Source organism: Tarenaya hassleriana, unplaced genomic scaffold (assembly GCF_000463585.1).
Source record: "Tarenaya hassleriana unplaced genomic scaffold, ASM46358v1 Cleome7, whole genome shotgun sequence".
NCBI classification, from domain to species: Eukaryota; Viridiplantae; Streptophyta; class Magnoliopsida; order Brassicales; family Cleomaceae; genus Tarenaya; species Tarenaya hassleriana.
Genome location: NW_010969548.1, coordinates 926102 through 943474, shown reverse-complemented (window position 1 = coordinate 943474; position 17373 = coordinate 926102). Strand labels below are relative to the sequence as shown.

The window sequence follows — 17373 nt, the reverse complement described above, 5'->3', positions numbered from 1 at the left end:
CCCCCCCCCCCCCAAAAAAAAAAGGAAGGAAATAGATTATCTCTCACGTGCACCTAACCCCGAGCAAAACGGAGAATTATCCTGTTGACTAATCGATCAATTCTTTGACTTTTCATGCAGACGTAAGAATTAGGGCAACTCAACGCATGCAAAAAGGATTAGGGTTTTTGCCGACGTCATATTATATGCGTCTCCTTAGTTTTTTTATAATCCAGAATTTCATATGGTTTTCGGGTCCAAATATATCTTTCAAAATGATCGAAAAAACTAAGATGAATGTTCTTCTCCAAATAAAAACTCGAACCTAGGTTAGAAAATAGTTTTGTCCATCCTTTATTGCTAAACCACCCGATCTTCAGTTGTCCTCTCCCTTGATGAATTTTTGGATGTATGTTCAGTTTCTCTTGTTTAGAAATGGATTTCATTTCTAACATTCAAAATGCTTATTCCCCATGAGTTAAAGAAGTGGTAATAATGCGAAATTTAAAGAATATTTGAAAAGTTTCCACTAATATTCTCCACCAAAATACATATCATTATATTAGAGATAGGCTATGATTAGCGTCGGAAAACCGATGTCGGATTTATCCCTAAGCCGCGTTTTACTTGTTAATTAATGGGTTTATGGATTTGATGAACCTAACCCATGTTAGCCCATTAAGTTCAAACAAATCAAATAGCCTTGGACGTGCCATACGAAAACCGAACCGGTTTCGATTCGGTTTTATTTTATTAGTTAGAATCGAATTGTACAAAATAAAGAGAATCGATTGGTTCCGGTTCTGATTTGGTAAAAACCAAACGAAATTTTGGTTTCTTTAGTAAATATAAAAAGTAAAAAATAGAAATTGAATCCAAACCGTAATCAAATATGTATAATTGGAAGAAACTGAATCGATTCTGAACAGGAACAATAAATATAATTGAGACCAGATCAAACAAAAATTCAGGAGAAAGAACAAACGTGATTAGAGAAAAATTAGGGATGGGTGTTTTTGTTCGGTTCCGAACTGGACTGTACAAAGATTTCGAATGATAATGTTTAACAACATTGAATATCCCGAAACCAAATATTAAAAAAAAACAAAAAATATATATTTTTAAAAACGCCAGTCCAATTAAACTGAAAGAGAATCGAATAGATTAAATATAATAATCGATTGGTATATAATTTTTTAAAACCGAATAAGCCGAGCAGCGAAATCGAATACAATAGCGAAAAGTCCACCTCTAAAAAAAATTATTTTCTCAAATTCAAATAAAGTTTTCTCATATATAAATAATAAACGTAACAAAAAGTAAACCCATTTAAAAATGGGTTGGGCCAACTCAACTAATAAAATGCTCAAGCCCAAATGGATTTTCAAAATCTGAAAATCTCTATATCTATTTTATCTGAAATTTCAACGTCAAATAATTATTCGTAATCTCCATCGTATTAAAATACAAAAAATATTCGAAAAGTTTCAAATAATATTCTCAACCCAACCCAAATCTCTGTTAGTATTAGTCAGTTTTGAAGGCGAATCGTATTCAATGTTGTGTTCCAATCATATCCAATGTGTATTGGAATATATATACACACATATATATATATATATATACCAACACATCTATATACATTTTCATGTAAAGAAAAAGAACCTAAAGATCCAAAAGCCAATGCAATATAGGGGAAAAAGAACAAGAATCAAGAACCAAGAATCTCTGTCTCTCTAACCAACGGCTACATTTTGCTGCTGTTGAACCACCAAGACCGACGCCTTGTGCGGAAAATCGCGCGAGACCAACAAGTCGCCGATCACACCCAGCTCCTCGAACTCGACCCAATCGCCCAACGCAGCCGTCACCTCGCTGTTCAGACCGCTGCCTCTTCCCACCACGAACAGCTCGTAGAACTTGGCCGCCGACATGAGCACCCTCGATGTCTCCGATCCGTCCGCCACTCTCTCCTCCATGTACTCCACGTCACAGCCACTCTGATCGCCCTGGTCCCCGCCATTATTGTTCCTCATCACCACTTCCCTCAGCTCGGCCGCGTCCAGCATCTGGTCCCAGCCCGTGCATTTCCCCGCCATGCTCGCCGGGACCAGCCTCAGCACCGTCAGGCTCACTTCCCGTTTCTGCGCCATCCGCTTGGCCAGCGCCAATGCCTCCCTATCGTCCCTCCCTCCCACGAATACGGCGCAAATCTTGAGAGACGGGTGATGGGTCTTCGGCGTTGGTCTGATGTATTCTCTGTGAACGAAGATCCCGACCGAGCAAGGCGCTCGCCGTAGGATGTTTAGGTTGACGTTCCGGATGGTGTTGTCGTCGGACAGAAGCGTTGTCTGGTCGTAGGACCATGTCCGGTGGAAAGGAAGGAGTATAAAGGAAGTAACTTTCTCGAGAGCGAGCTGAGCAATCTCCTGGTCCATGTATCTTGGGATGGAGACCGAAGTGAAGGAATCTACCGACACAGATTTCCAGAAGTTCTGCTTGAAGTTTGTGAAGGCGACGATGACATTGGCGGAGAGAGAAGTGCTTCCGGGCTTCGGCTTCTGCATCTTATGAGAGATGAAGAGGGGATTGTCTTGGCCGACAAGCTCCACCAGGTGAAGCACGAAGCAGGCGAGAGTGAACTCTCCCGAAGTGAAGGAACCTACCAGAAGCTTGATCATAGAGGTTATGTGGTGGGATTGGTAAATGCAGACAAGAACTCGAACCTCCGACCCGAACTTGAGGCTCATTACGTTCCTCTTCTGGTAACATACGAATCTTTTCGACGAGTCGTAGAGGTAATTTATCAAGATCGGCTGAAACAAGGCGCAGAGTAGAATGATTGCAGTCATTGTTGTGAACGTCTTTGGCGAAATGATCTGCGGAAAAAACCGGTCGATTTCAGACGAGAGAGAGAGAGAGAAAAAGCGGAAAAAGACTGCGGATACTACGAGAGATCGAAGAGAGGAGAAATACTTACTCTTACTTCGACTGCATACATGTAGTAAGCGAGCTCGATGATTCCCTTACTGGTGAGAATGAGAGCGAGAATGATGGAATCCTTGAGAGGCATTTTCGCAAAGAACGGAGGGATGGTGGAGGCGATGAACTTGACCGTGAATATGACGAAAACAAGAGACGTGACCTCGAAGAATTGGCCTCGCATGACACTTAACCCCTGAAGCTGGCGGATCAACCACGGCCCGTCAACCTGCAACATGCCGAAGAACACGAAAAGCGGCAAGAGAATGCCGGTGTTGATGCATTCGAACCTCTGGACCAGCATTGATCCGATGGGAGGGCCGTGCGGAATGGCTAAACCCACGATGAACGGTCCCATGGCTGGGAGCAACTCCAAGAATCCGAAATAGTTGTAAGCCAAGAAAGCTAACAAGATGATGCTGTAGACGACGACGTTGTTCACAGGCCTTCCCTCGGGTGTTCTTCTGATCACCATGAACATGGCCGGTCTTATACCCCATATCATCACCATGATAAACCCTAGGGCACCCCCGATCTGCCAGTACACATTCGTTATCTTATCTTTTTCTGTCCACATCATCAGAGCCAAGAGGTTGATGGCGAAGCTGACGATATCCGCCACCATTGCAGACGAGAGAGCGATCCTTCCAAACTCGGTGTGGTTGATCTTGAGATCTCTCAACAGTCTGGAAATGCCCGTGAAGGCCGAGATGCTCTGCATGAATATCATCACTCTGATCTCCATTGCGTCCAGAGCTTCTGTCCCTACCTGACGTTTCTGCCCGAAAACCATGTTAGCAACCATGATGGGGAGAATAATGGTGGTGATTCCCGTCACGATGGCTTTCGGCCCTTGCCTGCTGATCATACCAAAGTCCATTTTCACGCCCTCAAGGAACCAGTATAACGTGAAAGCGAACGCTCCTACCGTCTCAGCGACTTTAGGCCTACGGTCGTCCGGGAATAGCATCTGCCTTACAGTCGATCCATCGTTCATAAGGCTCACTTGGCTCAGGGCCGCTCCAGCCTTTTTTCGCAAGAAACGGGAAAAAACGTTAAAAAAGTTTCCATCTTTTTTGCTCAGAACGTACGAAATAGAGGAAAAGGAATTCGCTTACGAGCATCATGGAGGTGAACTTGGGAATCCGAAGGCCTAGCTTCTTGAACGAGAAATGGAACAACTGCCAAAGGACGAGGACCAAAACGCAGGCAATCTCGAGAAGCGGAAGCGAATACTGCCAGACCTGCAGACCCGAAACCTGCTCGGTCATTCTCTCCCAGACGCCGTGCGAGTTCACGATCATCGGATTCTGCTCGCAGAAGAGCAGCTTCTCGTAGTACATGCCATAGCCGCGAGACTCGAGGTCGTTCCACAAATCTGACGCATCTGCAGGATGCGTTTCGGACAAATTCATAGTGTATCAGACACAGACGACAAGATCAAACAAATGGTTTCTCAGAAGAAGCAAGCAAAGAATATATATATATATATATAAAATGAAGTTTTCATTACATCTTGTACGGTTTCTTACGGTTTTTTCTTTTTCTGTTAAACTGTTAGGTTTAACGGAACGCGTTGCATGTTATGGGAAGCTATAAATAGTAAGTGAAGAGCTGTTTCTGTAAACACGTGAAACAAAACACATCTTTCTGTTGCCCCATGCAAATGAATCTGTAACTATCTCTTGTCTCTGTTCTTGATATTCCTCAATAGAAACTTTCTGGCAGGATTCTATCCGTCAGTTACATTACGACGTATCTTCATCAGGGTTTTCAACGTTGTTTCTTCGACCGACCATGGAGATGGTAATACAGAGTTTCGATTGTTTTCATTTCGGATAGCTGTATATATTATGCTCTCACGGTTTATACATTAAAGTCCTATCATAAGTTTTTGCTGATAATAAATGTACAGCTTTCCGACAATTAATGGTTCTTACAAGACGTTGGGATCTTGTATCTTTTGGCAATGATTATATAATCATAAGTCTCCATCTTAAAAAGCTTGTGTTCATGGAGAATTATCAGAAATGGAAATACATTTAAAAAAAAAAATATGATGAGTTTCTTGGGCCAAAAGCAAGAAACGCTTGTGGACCGTCTTTCTTGATTTTTTTTTTTTTGGTTTTGGTTTTGTATAATATTCCATTCATTCTCTGTAATTTTGTATCAGTTAATACTAATCATGGATTACAAAAAGATCGAGTAATTAATCACTCAAATATGGAAAGTCGGTCTTAGATTTTTAAGAAAACAAATCTCGGATGAATTACAACTAAATCTATTAAAGAATTCGTGTTTCTTCTGCATCTTTCTCCTCAAGAAACAAGATGCAGATACGGACAGAAGAAGAATTGCTGTTACAGCTGAAATTGCAAAGATTTCAGAAGCTAGAAAGAAGTCTTCTGTCATGTTTTCTGCAACCGAAAGAGACGGATCATCGGCCCTGTTCTTCGTTTTCTAGCTCGCTACAGATCGCTGCTGCTGAATCACTAACACCGATGTCATGCCCGGAAAATCGGGCGACGCCAAGAAATCTCCGAGGATGCCCAACTCCTCGAACTCGCTCCAACCCTCGAGCCCGCTCGTCACCTCGTGATCCATGCCGTTGCTCCTTCCGACGATGAAAAGATCGAAATCGCAAGTCATTGACCGTAAAAGCATCGATGTTTCGGTTCCATCTAACACCTCTTTCTCCACGTAAGTTGTGGATTCATCCGATTTTCCGCCACTGTTTCTGTGCATCATTTCCCTGAGCTCAACAGTGTCCAGCATTTGGTCCCATCCCGTCATTTCGTTGCTTTTATTGGTAGGAAAGAGCCGTAAAACGGTAAGGATAACGTTGTCGTTCCGTCCCATCCGCTTCGCAAAGGCCAATGCCTCTCTGTCATCTCGTCCTCCGATGAATATAACGCAGACCTGAACACAGAAAGAACAAAAAAACTCCATAGATCAATGAGAATGAGTCTGTGAGAGATTCAAGAAAGTTTTCTTGATGAATCTTGACATACCTTGAGTGCGGAATGAGATTTCTTTTGGTTTTTGTTAACGACTTGGCGTTCGATGAGGATACCGACAGAGCAAGGAGCCTGTTTCAGGACATTGAAGTTGAGATACCGAATCACCCCGTTGTCCGAAATGATCGTTTTCCGATCCAGGGACCACGTCCGGTGGAAAGGAAGGAGAATAAGAGACGCGGCTTTGTCCAGAGCAAGCCAACAGATATCATCCTGCATGTGATTTGGGTTTGCGATGCAAGTGAAGGTGTCAATGGAGATAGAGCTGCAAATGTAACGGTGGAAATGCTCGAACGAGAGGACAACGTTGTCTGAACGGTTGTCGCCATTCCCGACTCCGAGCTTTTGAACCTTGTGAGAGATCAAGGTCGGGACGTCTTGCCCTTGGAGCTCGACAAGGTGAAGGACATAACAGGTGAGGGGACTGCCTTCGCAATGGTACGAAGCTTCGAGAAGGTTAATCATGGAGGTTATGTGGTCGGGTCTGTGGATGCAGACAAGAGTCTTCAGCTCGCCATTGTCTCTCAAGTTCACTAAGTTCCTCTTCTGGTAGCACATGAATTGCTTCGTCGGGTCGTAGAAATATTGGATCGCCATTGGTATGAACAGCGAGTTTAAGACGATGGAGAGAGCGAGGACCGTGAAACTCTTCGAGGGGATAGCCTGAAAGAGAGAGATCAAGCAACTCCATCAAGAACAATCATCCAATGTGATGATCAGGTACCCGAAATCTTCCAGTTAACCGAATCTAAACCCGGACATATTGGATCTCATGAGATATTACTCGATCTCGGATCCGTTTTTGATCGATGTGCCCGATATAATTTTTGGATATTTGCAGATATCTGAACTCGAAATCATTTTCAGATTGGTTTTTTGAATGAGATACTCGAAAATTTCCAGTTACCTAAATCCGTATTCGAAATTTCTAGAGACTTGATTCAAAACCTCTATGTTTCTTTATGTAATTTCTTAGAACTAAGAATAAAAGGTCTTGCACGCAAATAACCATACTCAAATACGTTTTTCGGGTTTTCCTATCTTATGTAAAAGTCGAGTACCCGAAATTCGAATTTTTTTGGGCCCGACCCTAAGTATACGCACGTGTATATACATATAGAGTGAAAGAGATTGGTGATTTTACCGTTGAGTCGTAAGCGAATGTATAGAAACCGAGCTCGATGATACCCTTATGGCTCATGATAAGCGAGAGAACGATGGAATCCTTCAAGGGCATTTTGAACAGATAAGGAACGACGGCGGACGAGAGGAACTTCACGAAGAAGATGAGCAAGATTAAGGATGCAATGGCCAACTCTTCGGCGTCAGTGAACAAGTATTTGACCGAGCCAAGATCGATCTTCATCATCGAGGTGGCGAAGAAGAGAGGCAATATGATACCAAGGTTAAACCCTTCTAACCTCTCCACCAACACAGATCCGATAGGAGGTCCGTTCGGGATGGATAACCCGAGAATGAATGGCCCGAGGGCGGGAAGCTGTCCAAGCATCTTGAAATACAGACAGGAAAAACACAGCATAACCAGAATCCAGTAGATGTACTTGTTGTCTATAGGCCTGCCCTCTCGTTTCTTTTTTATGGCCCTGAACATGGCCGGCCTGACAAACAAGAAGGCGAAAACGATGAAGACAATGACCATAGTCATGATAAGCATCGCCATGAGTTTGTCCGAGTAGAGAGGAATGGACAGAAAGATGTACACCAGTCCCAACATGTCAGAAACCAATGACGAGGAGAGGCCGATGCGGCCAATGGAGGAGTGGTTGATGCCGATATCGCGCAATAGCCGGGCCACACCCGAGAAAGGAGTGGTGCTCTGCATCAGGAGGACAGTGGAGAACACGGCCGTTTGGAGAGGCCGGTTTTCTTGCCGTAAGTACAAGAAGGCGCCGATGAGTGCAGGTGCGGTGACCGAGACTATGCCCGTTGTTACCGCCTTCGCCTCAGATCTGAATATCCTCTTTATGTCCATTTTCACTCCCTTTACGAACCAGAAGATGGTGAACCCTAAGGATCCGAGACTCTCCGGCATGTTGATTCTGTGTTTGGGCTGTAAGATCTGATGCAAAGTCACGCTTCCAGTGCGGTTCATGGTACCATGCAGGACTAACCCAGCCTTCAAAACAGGAAGAAAAAAAAAGTTGCAGAAAAAATACAGAATACCTTTCTTGCGCCTCAAGAAACTAAAACCTCTCGTCGAGGCATAGCTAAAACCGGATTGTAAACCTTAGAACCCGATAACAAAATGTATAGTCCGTTATAATGCGGTAAATTCGGGGTATTAAAACACGAAAGGGAGAGACTTACAAGCATCATGGAAGTGAACTTGGGTATGACAAGACCTAACTTCTTGAACAAGATATCGAAGAACTGCCAGAGGAAGAAGACGATGACGATGACAAGCTCGATATTCGGGAGCCTGTACTGCCAAAAAGGAAGACCGATAGGGCCATAAATCATCTTCTCCCAGACACCGCTTGAATACAGCTTCGTAGGATGGTCCTCGCATATGATTCCGGTGGCCGAAACAGCCTCACCGTACCATGCCATTTCGAATGCCCATCTCGACATTTCCGTCTCGTTCCCATTTGACAGGTCCACTTCCAAATCCGACATGGCCGTTCTCAAGAAGAAGAACCCGAGACAGATAGATGACGAACAACTACAATACGAAACCAAACGTATAGATTCGTCTAAAGGGCAAAAAGAAAATGGGGGAAATATTTATGATGCAGAGGAGAAGATTGGACGGAGCTGGAGACAATTGAGTTGAAGAGAAACTGAAATATTAATCAGATGCCTTCAGAGTAAACCGTGCAACAGATGCTTTCCGTCTATAGACAAAAGCGTTAGAAAACACATCTAAAAACACACATATTAAAGATTCTTTCATTTATAGAATACCTTGTACCTCGACTTTTTTTCTATTTATAGCAACTCCCAACTCCTTCCAACTTGCTTAACTAACGAGTAACAATCCATGGGCTGGCAAATTTTTCATTTATGGATCAAGCATTACTGTAATAAATAGACAGAGCCTATGGTCCTCATCTTTCGTTCGGTTTTGTTGAAGCCATAATACTGAAATAAGAAGCCCAGAAACTCACAGAGCAAGAAAAGTTTTTTTTTTTCCGGGTTAAAGGTCTATTAGTTATCTAAGAAAACCCTATCTTACATCAGTGTTCATCAAGCTGAAGAGATAGATCGAACTTCAGAAGCTGTCTGATCTTATATACCTTTGTGGGAGTGCCGGAAACAGAAGGACGAAGTCAGGATGAGATTCCAGAAACCAAGAAAAACTTTTTTCAGCTGACCACAGAAGCTTTTCCGACATGAGCAGATCGAGCTGATATGCTCGAATACCGATTTGTCTTGAGCTCCCCGAGCAATCTGAAATCAGACCACTTGACCCATCTCATTCCCCATAAAGAGTTCTGCAGATCAAGAAAACCCGACACATCTAATGGTTGAATCATCAGGGCTTTAGTCACAGACTCATAACTGAGTTTTAAAGAGTTTACGACACTCTAAAAGCATTAGGCACTTCAAAATTATTTGGGATCAAGCTAAAGATTTATAGACCGATCATAACAGCAATGAATAGAATTCTTTTGAAGGAGAAAGCGATGATGATGATGAAGAAGAAGAAGAAGAAGAAGAGTACCTGAGCATGGCTGAACCAATCCTTATTGCCCATCTGCTCATTCTTCTCATCTTCAACTTTCAAATCAGACAACAAAAGCATATGGCAACTGATGAATCATGGTACTGCATGTAGATACGAAAACATAAAACCACATGTTACGAAATCATTCGACTTAATAGCAAAAGAACATATGAAGGATAAAAATTTTGTTCACCGCTTGTAGGGACAGTCAGTTTCCGGTAAAAGAGTACGTTTCCATCACAGCCAGAGAGAGGAATATCGATGAGATGATCAATGTAATGCTCAGAAATCGACATCACCATGTTCTAGTGTTTTTGTCCGAGACTGTCCTCTTTCGATAGCACCTCCAACACTGTGCCTTTAACGATCCAAGCAGTATTCTCAGGTTCTTGTTCCGATGGATTCAGAGGAAGCTGTGTTCCGTCTTCCAGTTGTACACCGTACACAAATGGTAATCTTAGAGAGAGAAAACTATCCGGTGGTAAAATCACGGGACATCCAAGGCTAAACTGCAACTTCTGCTCACGGTCAACGACAGAGGGAGGTAGGGATGATTCCTGAAGTTAGAACAACTATCAGAGTTGTGTCCAAAGGATCTAAATTTAGAAAAAGAAATCAAAGTTTGGATCAAGAGTATAAAAAAAAGAAAGTCGTTATGAGCATCACAGTAACTAGTTCTCTAGTAGCCTAGTCAAGATAATTTATTATAGCTTAGGACAACTAGTTGGAACTAGATTTCCTTTCTTGAAAAAAGCAGTTTTCGATGCATATTTACGACTACGAGAGAGGCTTCTGCTGCATGTTACGATACAATTGAATAAGTTAGTCCTCTATGAAAATCTAGAATCACAAACGATGATAATTGATGATACTAGAACATTGAAAAAACCCATATGAATTGCATCGGACAATTCAATCAAGCAACAAAAAGTACCTGAAATTTTACCACCGGACAGGTTGCCAACACTACAGGAGACTGAGGTGTGACCTGGAAGCAAAACTTTTCTTTAACAACATTTAAAAAAAAAAAAAGAGCAATTCAAACAAAGGGCATATCAGCTAGACGATATAAATCTCACAAACAAAATAAACCAAATGTGGATGATGATCCCTCGGAAAGAATACACATTAAAAAAACTGATTCGTGATCCAAATTTCACTTGTTATAGTTTCCAGGCATAGAGCTGACTCAAAATTTCATGGGACATGGATCATACTGAAAATGTTTAGAAGCAAACTGCAGAATTCAGAAACCCCAGGTATTCCATCAACGTAATGATTTATCCGTCAACTAGTGTGAGTGACAAAATGATTATATAAATAAATAGAACTTGTGGCCATCGCTTACCAGAAAAATTCTCTGAAGCTGCGATATCGTACCAGCATATTTAATATTTGCAGAATCCTTCTTGGGCAAAACTGCTAAGCAATGAGGACAATTCATGAATAATGGCAAGTTTCTACCCAACAGAGTAAAAGCCGAGCCAGAATCATCAAAGTTATCGGCTCGGGTGTCTGCCCCATGATCCTGAATAACTTGATCACCCGTGTTTGTATCCACCGACATCCTATTGCCTTCTTTTCCAGGTATGAAATTATCTTTTGAGACAATTGACCTTGACCTATCCACGGTTTTCATCCTATTGGACTTTCGACGGCCTTTACCGTAGCCAGTATTCTTCTCCAGCTTTGAAGGATCAACTGCAAACTTTGAAGTTTCTGCAGGATTAGGACCAAGATGTCCTTCGGGAACAGAATATGAAGGCCCTGGCTTAGTGAGGTGCTCTACACTCAATAAGAAGCGATGGCCACGAGGACACTCATGCTCAAATCCTATGTAAGCAGTCACATTCTCTGGCATGCGGTTTGTCCTAACCTTCTCACCAACCTTTGTATTCGTTGACACTGCATTACGGCCAAGTTGCAAAAAAGGATCAATATGTGCAGCATCAATGCCTCTGGTCCTGTCTAAGATTTCCTGACCACAAGAAATGCCCTCAGACTCTTGAGAATCTTGTTTAAAAGCATCTTGAGTGTGCTCGTTGCGCTGTTCATTCACTCTCTTTTGCTTGACATCCTTGTCCAGGGCAGGGAAAGGTTGTCTGCTCTGTTGAAGAGGAGGAAATAACAAATCTATGCTTGTTGATCCAGCAACAACCTCTGAGAAAGGCTTTTTCATGATGAAATTCGGAAGGCCTTTACCAAAACTAATTCTACTGTCAGAAACACCACCATCATCCACGGATCCTCCCTGATCCCGATTTACAGCCCCTAGGGTAACTTGTGATGTATCAACCTTGCTTCTGTTTGTAACTAATCTAGGCATAACTACATTTGATCCAGACATTGAATCCTTTAATGCATTACTAGGCAGCAATCCATTTGGAGTTTCCTGCTTGTTTAGAAACAATACCCATTTCGAAAGAAACTTCTGTGCAGCAGAAAACCCACTTTGTAGTAAACCTTTTGAGGGTTCATAATACCTCGAGCCACCTACTCGGACTATACTCCATGACGACGATAGTACAGGTCCCACATAACTTACTTCAGGTAGCTTAACACTAGGAAGAAGTTTGTCACAGTCTGGAAAGCAGTTGAACAAAATATTTGCTGAGTCAAAATCAAAAGGATCAGAACGTAATCTCCGCAAGCGACCACAAGCGCAAGCGTGAAGGAAAACATAACCACTGGAATGTGGTTTCACATCAGCTCCAGGTACCAACTCATCAGCCCCAACATTGTGTCTTTGGTGCATACACGGCTTCCCAGTTAAACTGATAGCATCACATAGCTGTCTTCCCGATTTCCATAAGGCCGTGCACTCATCCTCCAACCTCTTAGTGAAGAGCTCCACTGAGGGTCCTCTGACCATTGAGTTGAAAGCATGCAAGGTCTTCTGTAGATGTATTTCATGCATCGAAGTAGGATAACATGCAGGAAGATCTTTCAAATAGACCTCCTTTGCTACCGGAAGGGCTCTTTCACACCACAAAGAGGAAAATTTCTGATTCAGACCTTTCCCACTTCCCAACCAAGAAACAGCAATACCCAGAGTGTCTGCACCTTTTGATGACACTGTTTCAACTTTTGATGGGGAAATGTTTCGTTCACGAGGTTTCTTCTTGATAATGTCAAATTCAGTGATAGGCACACTTTTCGCAGTTAGAATGCCGTCTAGAATTCGAAGACTGCATGAGAGCCATTCTTCCAAATGCGGAAGTTGTGGAGGAGTAAACGTTTTTGCAGATGTAGCTGAAGCAGCAGCTGCTGCTGCTGCTGCAACGGCAACCATACCGGTGCCAGCATTACTTGAATTAGCAGCCAAACCCTCTTTACCTCTTAAAATATCAGAGCACCTGTGGATGAACTCCTTTACAGACATCACATCCTCTTTCATAGATATCTGACCATTCTTTTCAAGCAGAAGAGACTCTGACTTAGCCTTTCCATTCAAAACATCATCCACAAGAAAAGAAGCAAACTCCAGAGCCTCTCCTTTCTTATTACTAGACCGGTCTAAAAGGACAACAGTCTTTGATGCATCAAGTGAAAATAAAGGTGTGGAACTCGAAACAGACCCACTTCTTGAACCTGCATGACTGTTATCGGAGCCTGATAGGGTTTTACATTTCTTAATCAAAAACCTGATCTGGGCCTCAAGAGATGATTGTAATTTCTTCCTTAATCCACCTTCAGATTTACTTCCAGGGCGAGATAGCACAACTACAGAACCAGAACCTTTCACGGGTAAGGTCGACCTAGCAAACTTGCCTGAGTTCGAAGACTGGTTATTTACAGATGAATTGCTCGTTGATTCCTCTACACCAGAGCCACTATTTGACATGTTTGAGAAATCATCCAAAAACACAAATAATGTTACAGGATTACACTGTCCAGGGAACAGAGAAGTGTAGGAACCCAGTCCAGACATGAGCGGACCACGACTTATAATGCCACCACCTCTAGCTGAAGCTGAAGAGTTTGGCTGTGGAGAAGCACGTGATGGTGATGAAGAATGAGGTCTCGATGATGATGACGATGTCAAAGGAGATGGAGTTTGAGACCTAAAGTATGGAGCTAATGCCTGTTTGGCAGCTTGCAAGACCCTAAATTTCTTCAAGAGTTGAGTATCAAAGCGTGACCCTTCCTGAATGTATATGATAACATGACAAACCTGCATTGCTAATCGAATCACCTCCAGGCCATCATTATCAAACTAACCAAATCAAAACTTTGTTGCCTAACCAATATGTCTAATTTGGCAAAACCCATAATCTCTACGCCAGTAATTAGTTAATGTCCGAAACTTGATTACATATGTCAACATTAACTCTAATAAGCTCAAAATACTTGCAGAATCACATAAACGAGCATGCTTTGTCACTTCACTAGGGTAATATGTCTATGCTTCAATACGAGAGATTGAAGTAACCTTCCATACTAACATTAAGACATAGAACAACTCACAGAGAACATGAAGAGCAAGCCCTGAAGATCACCGAACTCCCGCTCCTCCAGAACCGAATCAAAACCCGACCCAGGATCCGACACGCCGTCAAAAGCCGGGCACCGGGTCGGGCAAAACTGCAGGAAGAGAAAACCCTTGTCCTCCTCGTGGTAATAGCTAATCCTCCGAAACCTAAACCAATCCCGAACCTCGTCTCTTTCAACCCTCAAGAACCTGTCCAAGTTACCCGACCCGAATACGTTGGAATCCAGAACCCGGTTGATGAGCTGTGAGGAATCGTCGGGCCTCCGCGAGACGAAACCCACCACAACGACGCCCTCGGAAGAACGGAGCAACAAGTTTGACGTTGACGGCGGCGGATCGGGAGATTTAGGCAGCGGAGGCGCCGGAGAGTGTACCGCTGGCCGACGGATTAGGCCGGGGACGGGCGGAGGACGGGGAAAATCCATGAGCAAGGGTTATTTTATCGGCCAGTCGGGGGTTTTTCAAGATTCGCCATTGAGGGAGAGAGAAGATGTGGCCCCTTTCCAACTAATGCGTGACAAACGAAGTAATAGAGATTAAATTATAGATAAATGCCATTAAAATTCCTAAACTAATTTCTAAAAATTTATTCTTAAAATTTCAAAATATATCATTATAGTTTCCAAAGCTTAACATTTTTTCGACATTAATATACAAATTTAGGAATTATAATAATATATTAAAAATTTATTAAACGAAAAATTTTAAAATTAATTTTTTACTATTTTATAAGTTTAAGAATTTTAATAAGATTTATCCTTAAAAAATTTATATTTTGTTTATTTCATACATGATATATGATTTGGATTTGACTAATTTATTTTATAGAAAATCATATCCAATTGATTTTGTATAAAGTTATATTTATTTTATATGACTGAAATGATGAGTTATGAGATTTACTATAACACATTGTTGTAAAAGGTGAGATTATTTCATCATCTAATAGCCTTTGCTAACTGTTTCGTCTTAATAAATGCAGGTTTAAATTCTCTATCCCTAATGATAATATCTCTTACGAGAAATCTTCTTCTAAAAGATTAAAGAAAAGGAAATTACAGTAAACGTGACATTTGACTTATGAACACTCAAACTCATCTACGAGACATTAACCCACTTGCAATGAAAATGGTTCAACTACTTCTATCATTAAATTTGAAGATTAAACATAATGATTATTAAAAATAATATTTTGATGACTGTTTATGACATGAAAATCAGCCAATATTTTTTGGATTTGTACGTTAAATCATATTAGATTATCCATAACTTAGAGATTAACAGATAAAGAATATAAAAATATTCGAATATATATCCTTGTAATTATATAAAAAATATTCGAATTATCTATACCCTTATAATTATGAGTGTAAGCCTAATAATCAATCAATTCACTTGGGGTTTTTCATAATATATTTATGTTTAATAAATATAAATCTAAATAAGCCCATTCATACATTAAAATAGTTTTTTTTAAAACATGTTTTCTTGGTTATCACTACCAAAATCCTAAACAATTAAATTTGAGTTCAATAATATATATATATATATATATATATATATATTAATTAGAAATTATTTAATTTTGATGAAGTTAACAAAATTATTGTAGCAGTATATATCAAGGATAAAAGCTCTATGTTAATTTGTTGACTACTCCATAAACTATACATATATAATGCATATATACTCATATACGTGTGTACATACATAATTGCATATATATATATATATATATACTTGTTATATTTAATAAATTAATGCCAACTCAAAATACGTTATATGTAGAAGCAGAAACTATGCCATTGTATTTTGGCTGCATGACAATGAGGTGTTGCTTAGTTGCAACCAACATGCTTTCATGGATCATTCATGAGTTGTGTTCTACAATATTCTCATTTTCTTCTTTTATTGTATATATGTATATATCTCCATGTTGGTCATATTAGGTTTTGATTGTGATGCTTCTCTTTATCTTTTAACAAATTAATATGTAAATTTTGAGTTTATATATATATATATATAGTAACTTGATTGTTGCAATAATATGTTTATATGAGTGGCGTATCAAGAATAATTTTATAACGGGGGCAAAAAATAAATAAATATATATATAATACAAAAAAGTTAATAAAAATATATGGTATAATTTTTTACTTATTTACATAGAAAAATAAAAATTTAAAAATAGAAAATAAAAAAGAAAAAGAAAAAAAATAGGATATATAAATTTTTTTATTTGATTTGTTAGATAACGTTTTAAGATATATTCAAAATTAACAATAATGAGGTCCATAACCAAATAATAATGGAGCATTAACTGTATTTTTCAAAATCTTAAATAAATTTTATAAATATTTTTTAAAAAAAAAAATTCAGTGGAGGCCAGTGCCCTCATTCATCTTCAAGTGGGTTTGCACTTGGTTTAGATGTCAATTTCATATATATATTCTGTTTAGTGAATTTCAAATGACAAAAAACAATTGGATATTGAATATTTAAAATATGGCAATAACGGGTGTCAATTTTGGTGCGAAGTTTGCTCTATCCCGAAAAATGGCGGGTTTCGGATCAGATTCACATCAGATTTTGGATCGGTCCGAAAATACGATTTTTTTCAAAAATAAATAAAAAATAAATTTTATAAGACAAATTTAACGAACCGATCCGAACCCAAATCCGAAGTCAATAGGGCCGAACTTAGGATTTGGTTATTTGGATACAAAACAAAATTGAACAGATCCGAACCTGATCTCGAAACCCTTGGGTCCGATTGATACCATTGATGTCAATTAATCTTTTTTTAGTTCAAGTATGGTACAGTGTGGTCACTAATTTTTTTTGTTTGACAATAAAAGTTTCCCATAAGCGCCTATAAATAATCTTTTGTTATAGTGTTTAACTTGTAACTATAGTCTATTAATTCTTTCTAACATACTTATGTAAATTCCCATAAGCGCCTAGGGGTAATCGCATAAAAATACCCGAACTTTTACAAAAATCCCAAATAAATATCCGAACTATAAAATTGTCATATAAATACCTGAACTTTTCAAAACTCCTACATAAATACCCAAACTTTTAAATTTTTTTCCAAATCAAACAAACGCAACTGCTGACTCAGCAAAAAACTGTTGACTCAGAAAAAAAACTGCTGACTCAGCATTCAAAAATATTATTAAATATCCAAATATTCATCTATATATATTTAAATT

General features: G+C 40.1%; 2 protein-coding genes across 4 annotated transcripts; both read right to left on the bottom strand.

Annotated features, from left to right (window-relative positions):
* Positions 1 to 1715: 1715 nt before the first annotated feature.
* LOC104801515 (cation/H(+) antiporter 5) lies at positions 1716 to 4376 on the bottom strand. Its single transcript, XM_010524825.1, has 3 exons — positions 4080 to 4376; positions 2960 to 3988; positions 1716 to 2858 (listed from the first exon to the last, which is right to left on the bottom strand). The coding sequence occupies exons 1-3, from the start codon at positions 4374 to 4376 to the stop codon at positions 1716 to 1718; spliced, it is 2469 nt and encodes an 822-aa protein (XP_010523127.1).
* A 788-nt stretch (positions 4377 to 5164) lies between these two features.
* Positions 5165 to 14673, bottom strand: LOC104800573 (cation/H(+) antiporter 8). Of its 3 annotated transcripts, XM_010523415.2 has the most exons (7): positions 9860 to 9969; positions 9664 to 9767; positions 9236 to 9433; positions 8307 to 8661; positions 7123 to 8115; positions 5973 to 6641; positions 5165 to 5880 (listed from the first exon to the last, which is right to left on the bottom strand). In XM_010523415.2, the coding sequence occupies exons 3-7, from the start codon at positions 9331 to 9333 to the stop codon at positions 5422 to 5424; spliced, it is 2574 nt and encodes an 857-aa protein (XP_010521717.1). In that variant the 5' UTR covers positions 9334 to 9433; positions 9664 to 9767; positions 9860 to 9969; the 3' UTR covers positions 5165 to 5421. The 3 variants fall into 3 exon arrangements, 1 of the variants encoding a protein (XP_010521717.1); XR_769771.2 differs by lacking the exons at positions 5165 to 5880; positions 5973 to 6641; positions 7123 to 8115; positions 8307 to 8661 and adding exons at positions 10601 to 10654; positions 11015 to 13840; positions 14134 to 14673 and having other exon boundaries at positions 8983 to 9433; positions 9860 to 10223; XR_769772.1 differs by lacking the exons at positions 5165 to 5880; positions 5973 to 6641; positions 7123 to 8115; positions 8307 to 8661 and adding exons at positions 10601 to 10654; positions 11015 to 13848; positions 14134 to 14220 and having other exon boundaries at positions 8983 to 9433; positions 9860 to 10223.
* Positions 14674 to 17373: the final 2700 nt, after the last annotated feature.

What these genes read in the sequence shown, in the direction of transcription:
- LOC104801515 (XM_010524825.1), bottom strand. Translation starts at nt 4,376, where the DNA reads ATGAATTTGTCCGAAACGCATCCTGCAGATGCGTCAGATTTGTGGAAC. An exon ending in AGTTCACCTCCATGATGCTC is followed by an intron (nt 3,989 to 4,079) that starts GTAAGCGAATTC and finishes TTGCGAAAAAAG; the next exon opens with GCTGGAGCGGCCCTGAGCCA. An exon ending in TGTATGCAGTCGAAGTAAGA is followed by an intron (nt 2,859 to 2,959) that starts GTAAGTATTTCT and finishes TTTTTTCCGCAG; the next exon opens with ATCATTTCGCCAAAGACGTT.
- LOC104800573 (XM_010523415.2), bottom strand. Translation starts at nt 9,333, where the DNA reads ATGTCGGAAAAGCTTCTGTGGTCAGCTGAAAAAAGTTTTTCTTGGTTT. An exon ending in AGTTCACTTCCATGATGCTT is followed by an intron (nt 8,116 to 8,306) that starts GTAAGTCTCTCC and finishes CCTGTTTTGAAG; the next exon opens with GCTGGGTTAGTCCTGCATGG. An exon ending in CATTCGCTTACGACTCAACG is followed by an intron (nt 6,642 to 7,122) that starts GTAAAATCACCA and finishes TCTCTCTTTCAG; the next exon opens with GCTATCCCCTCGAAGAGTTT.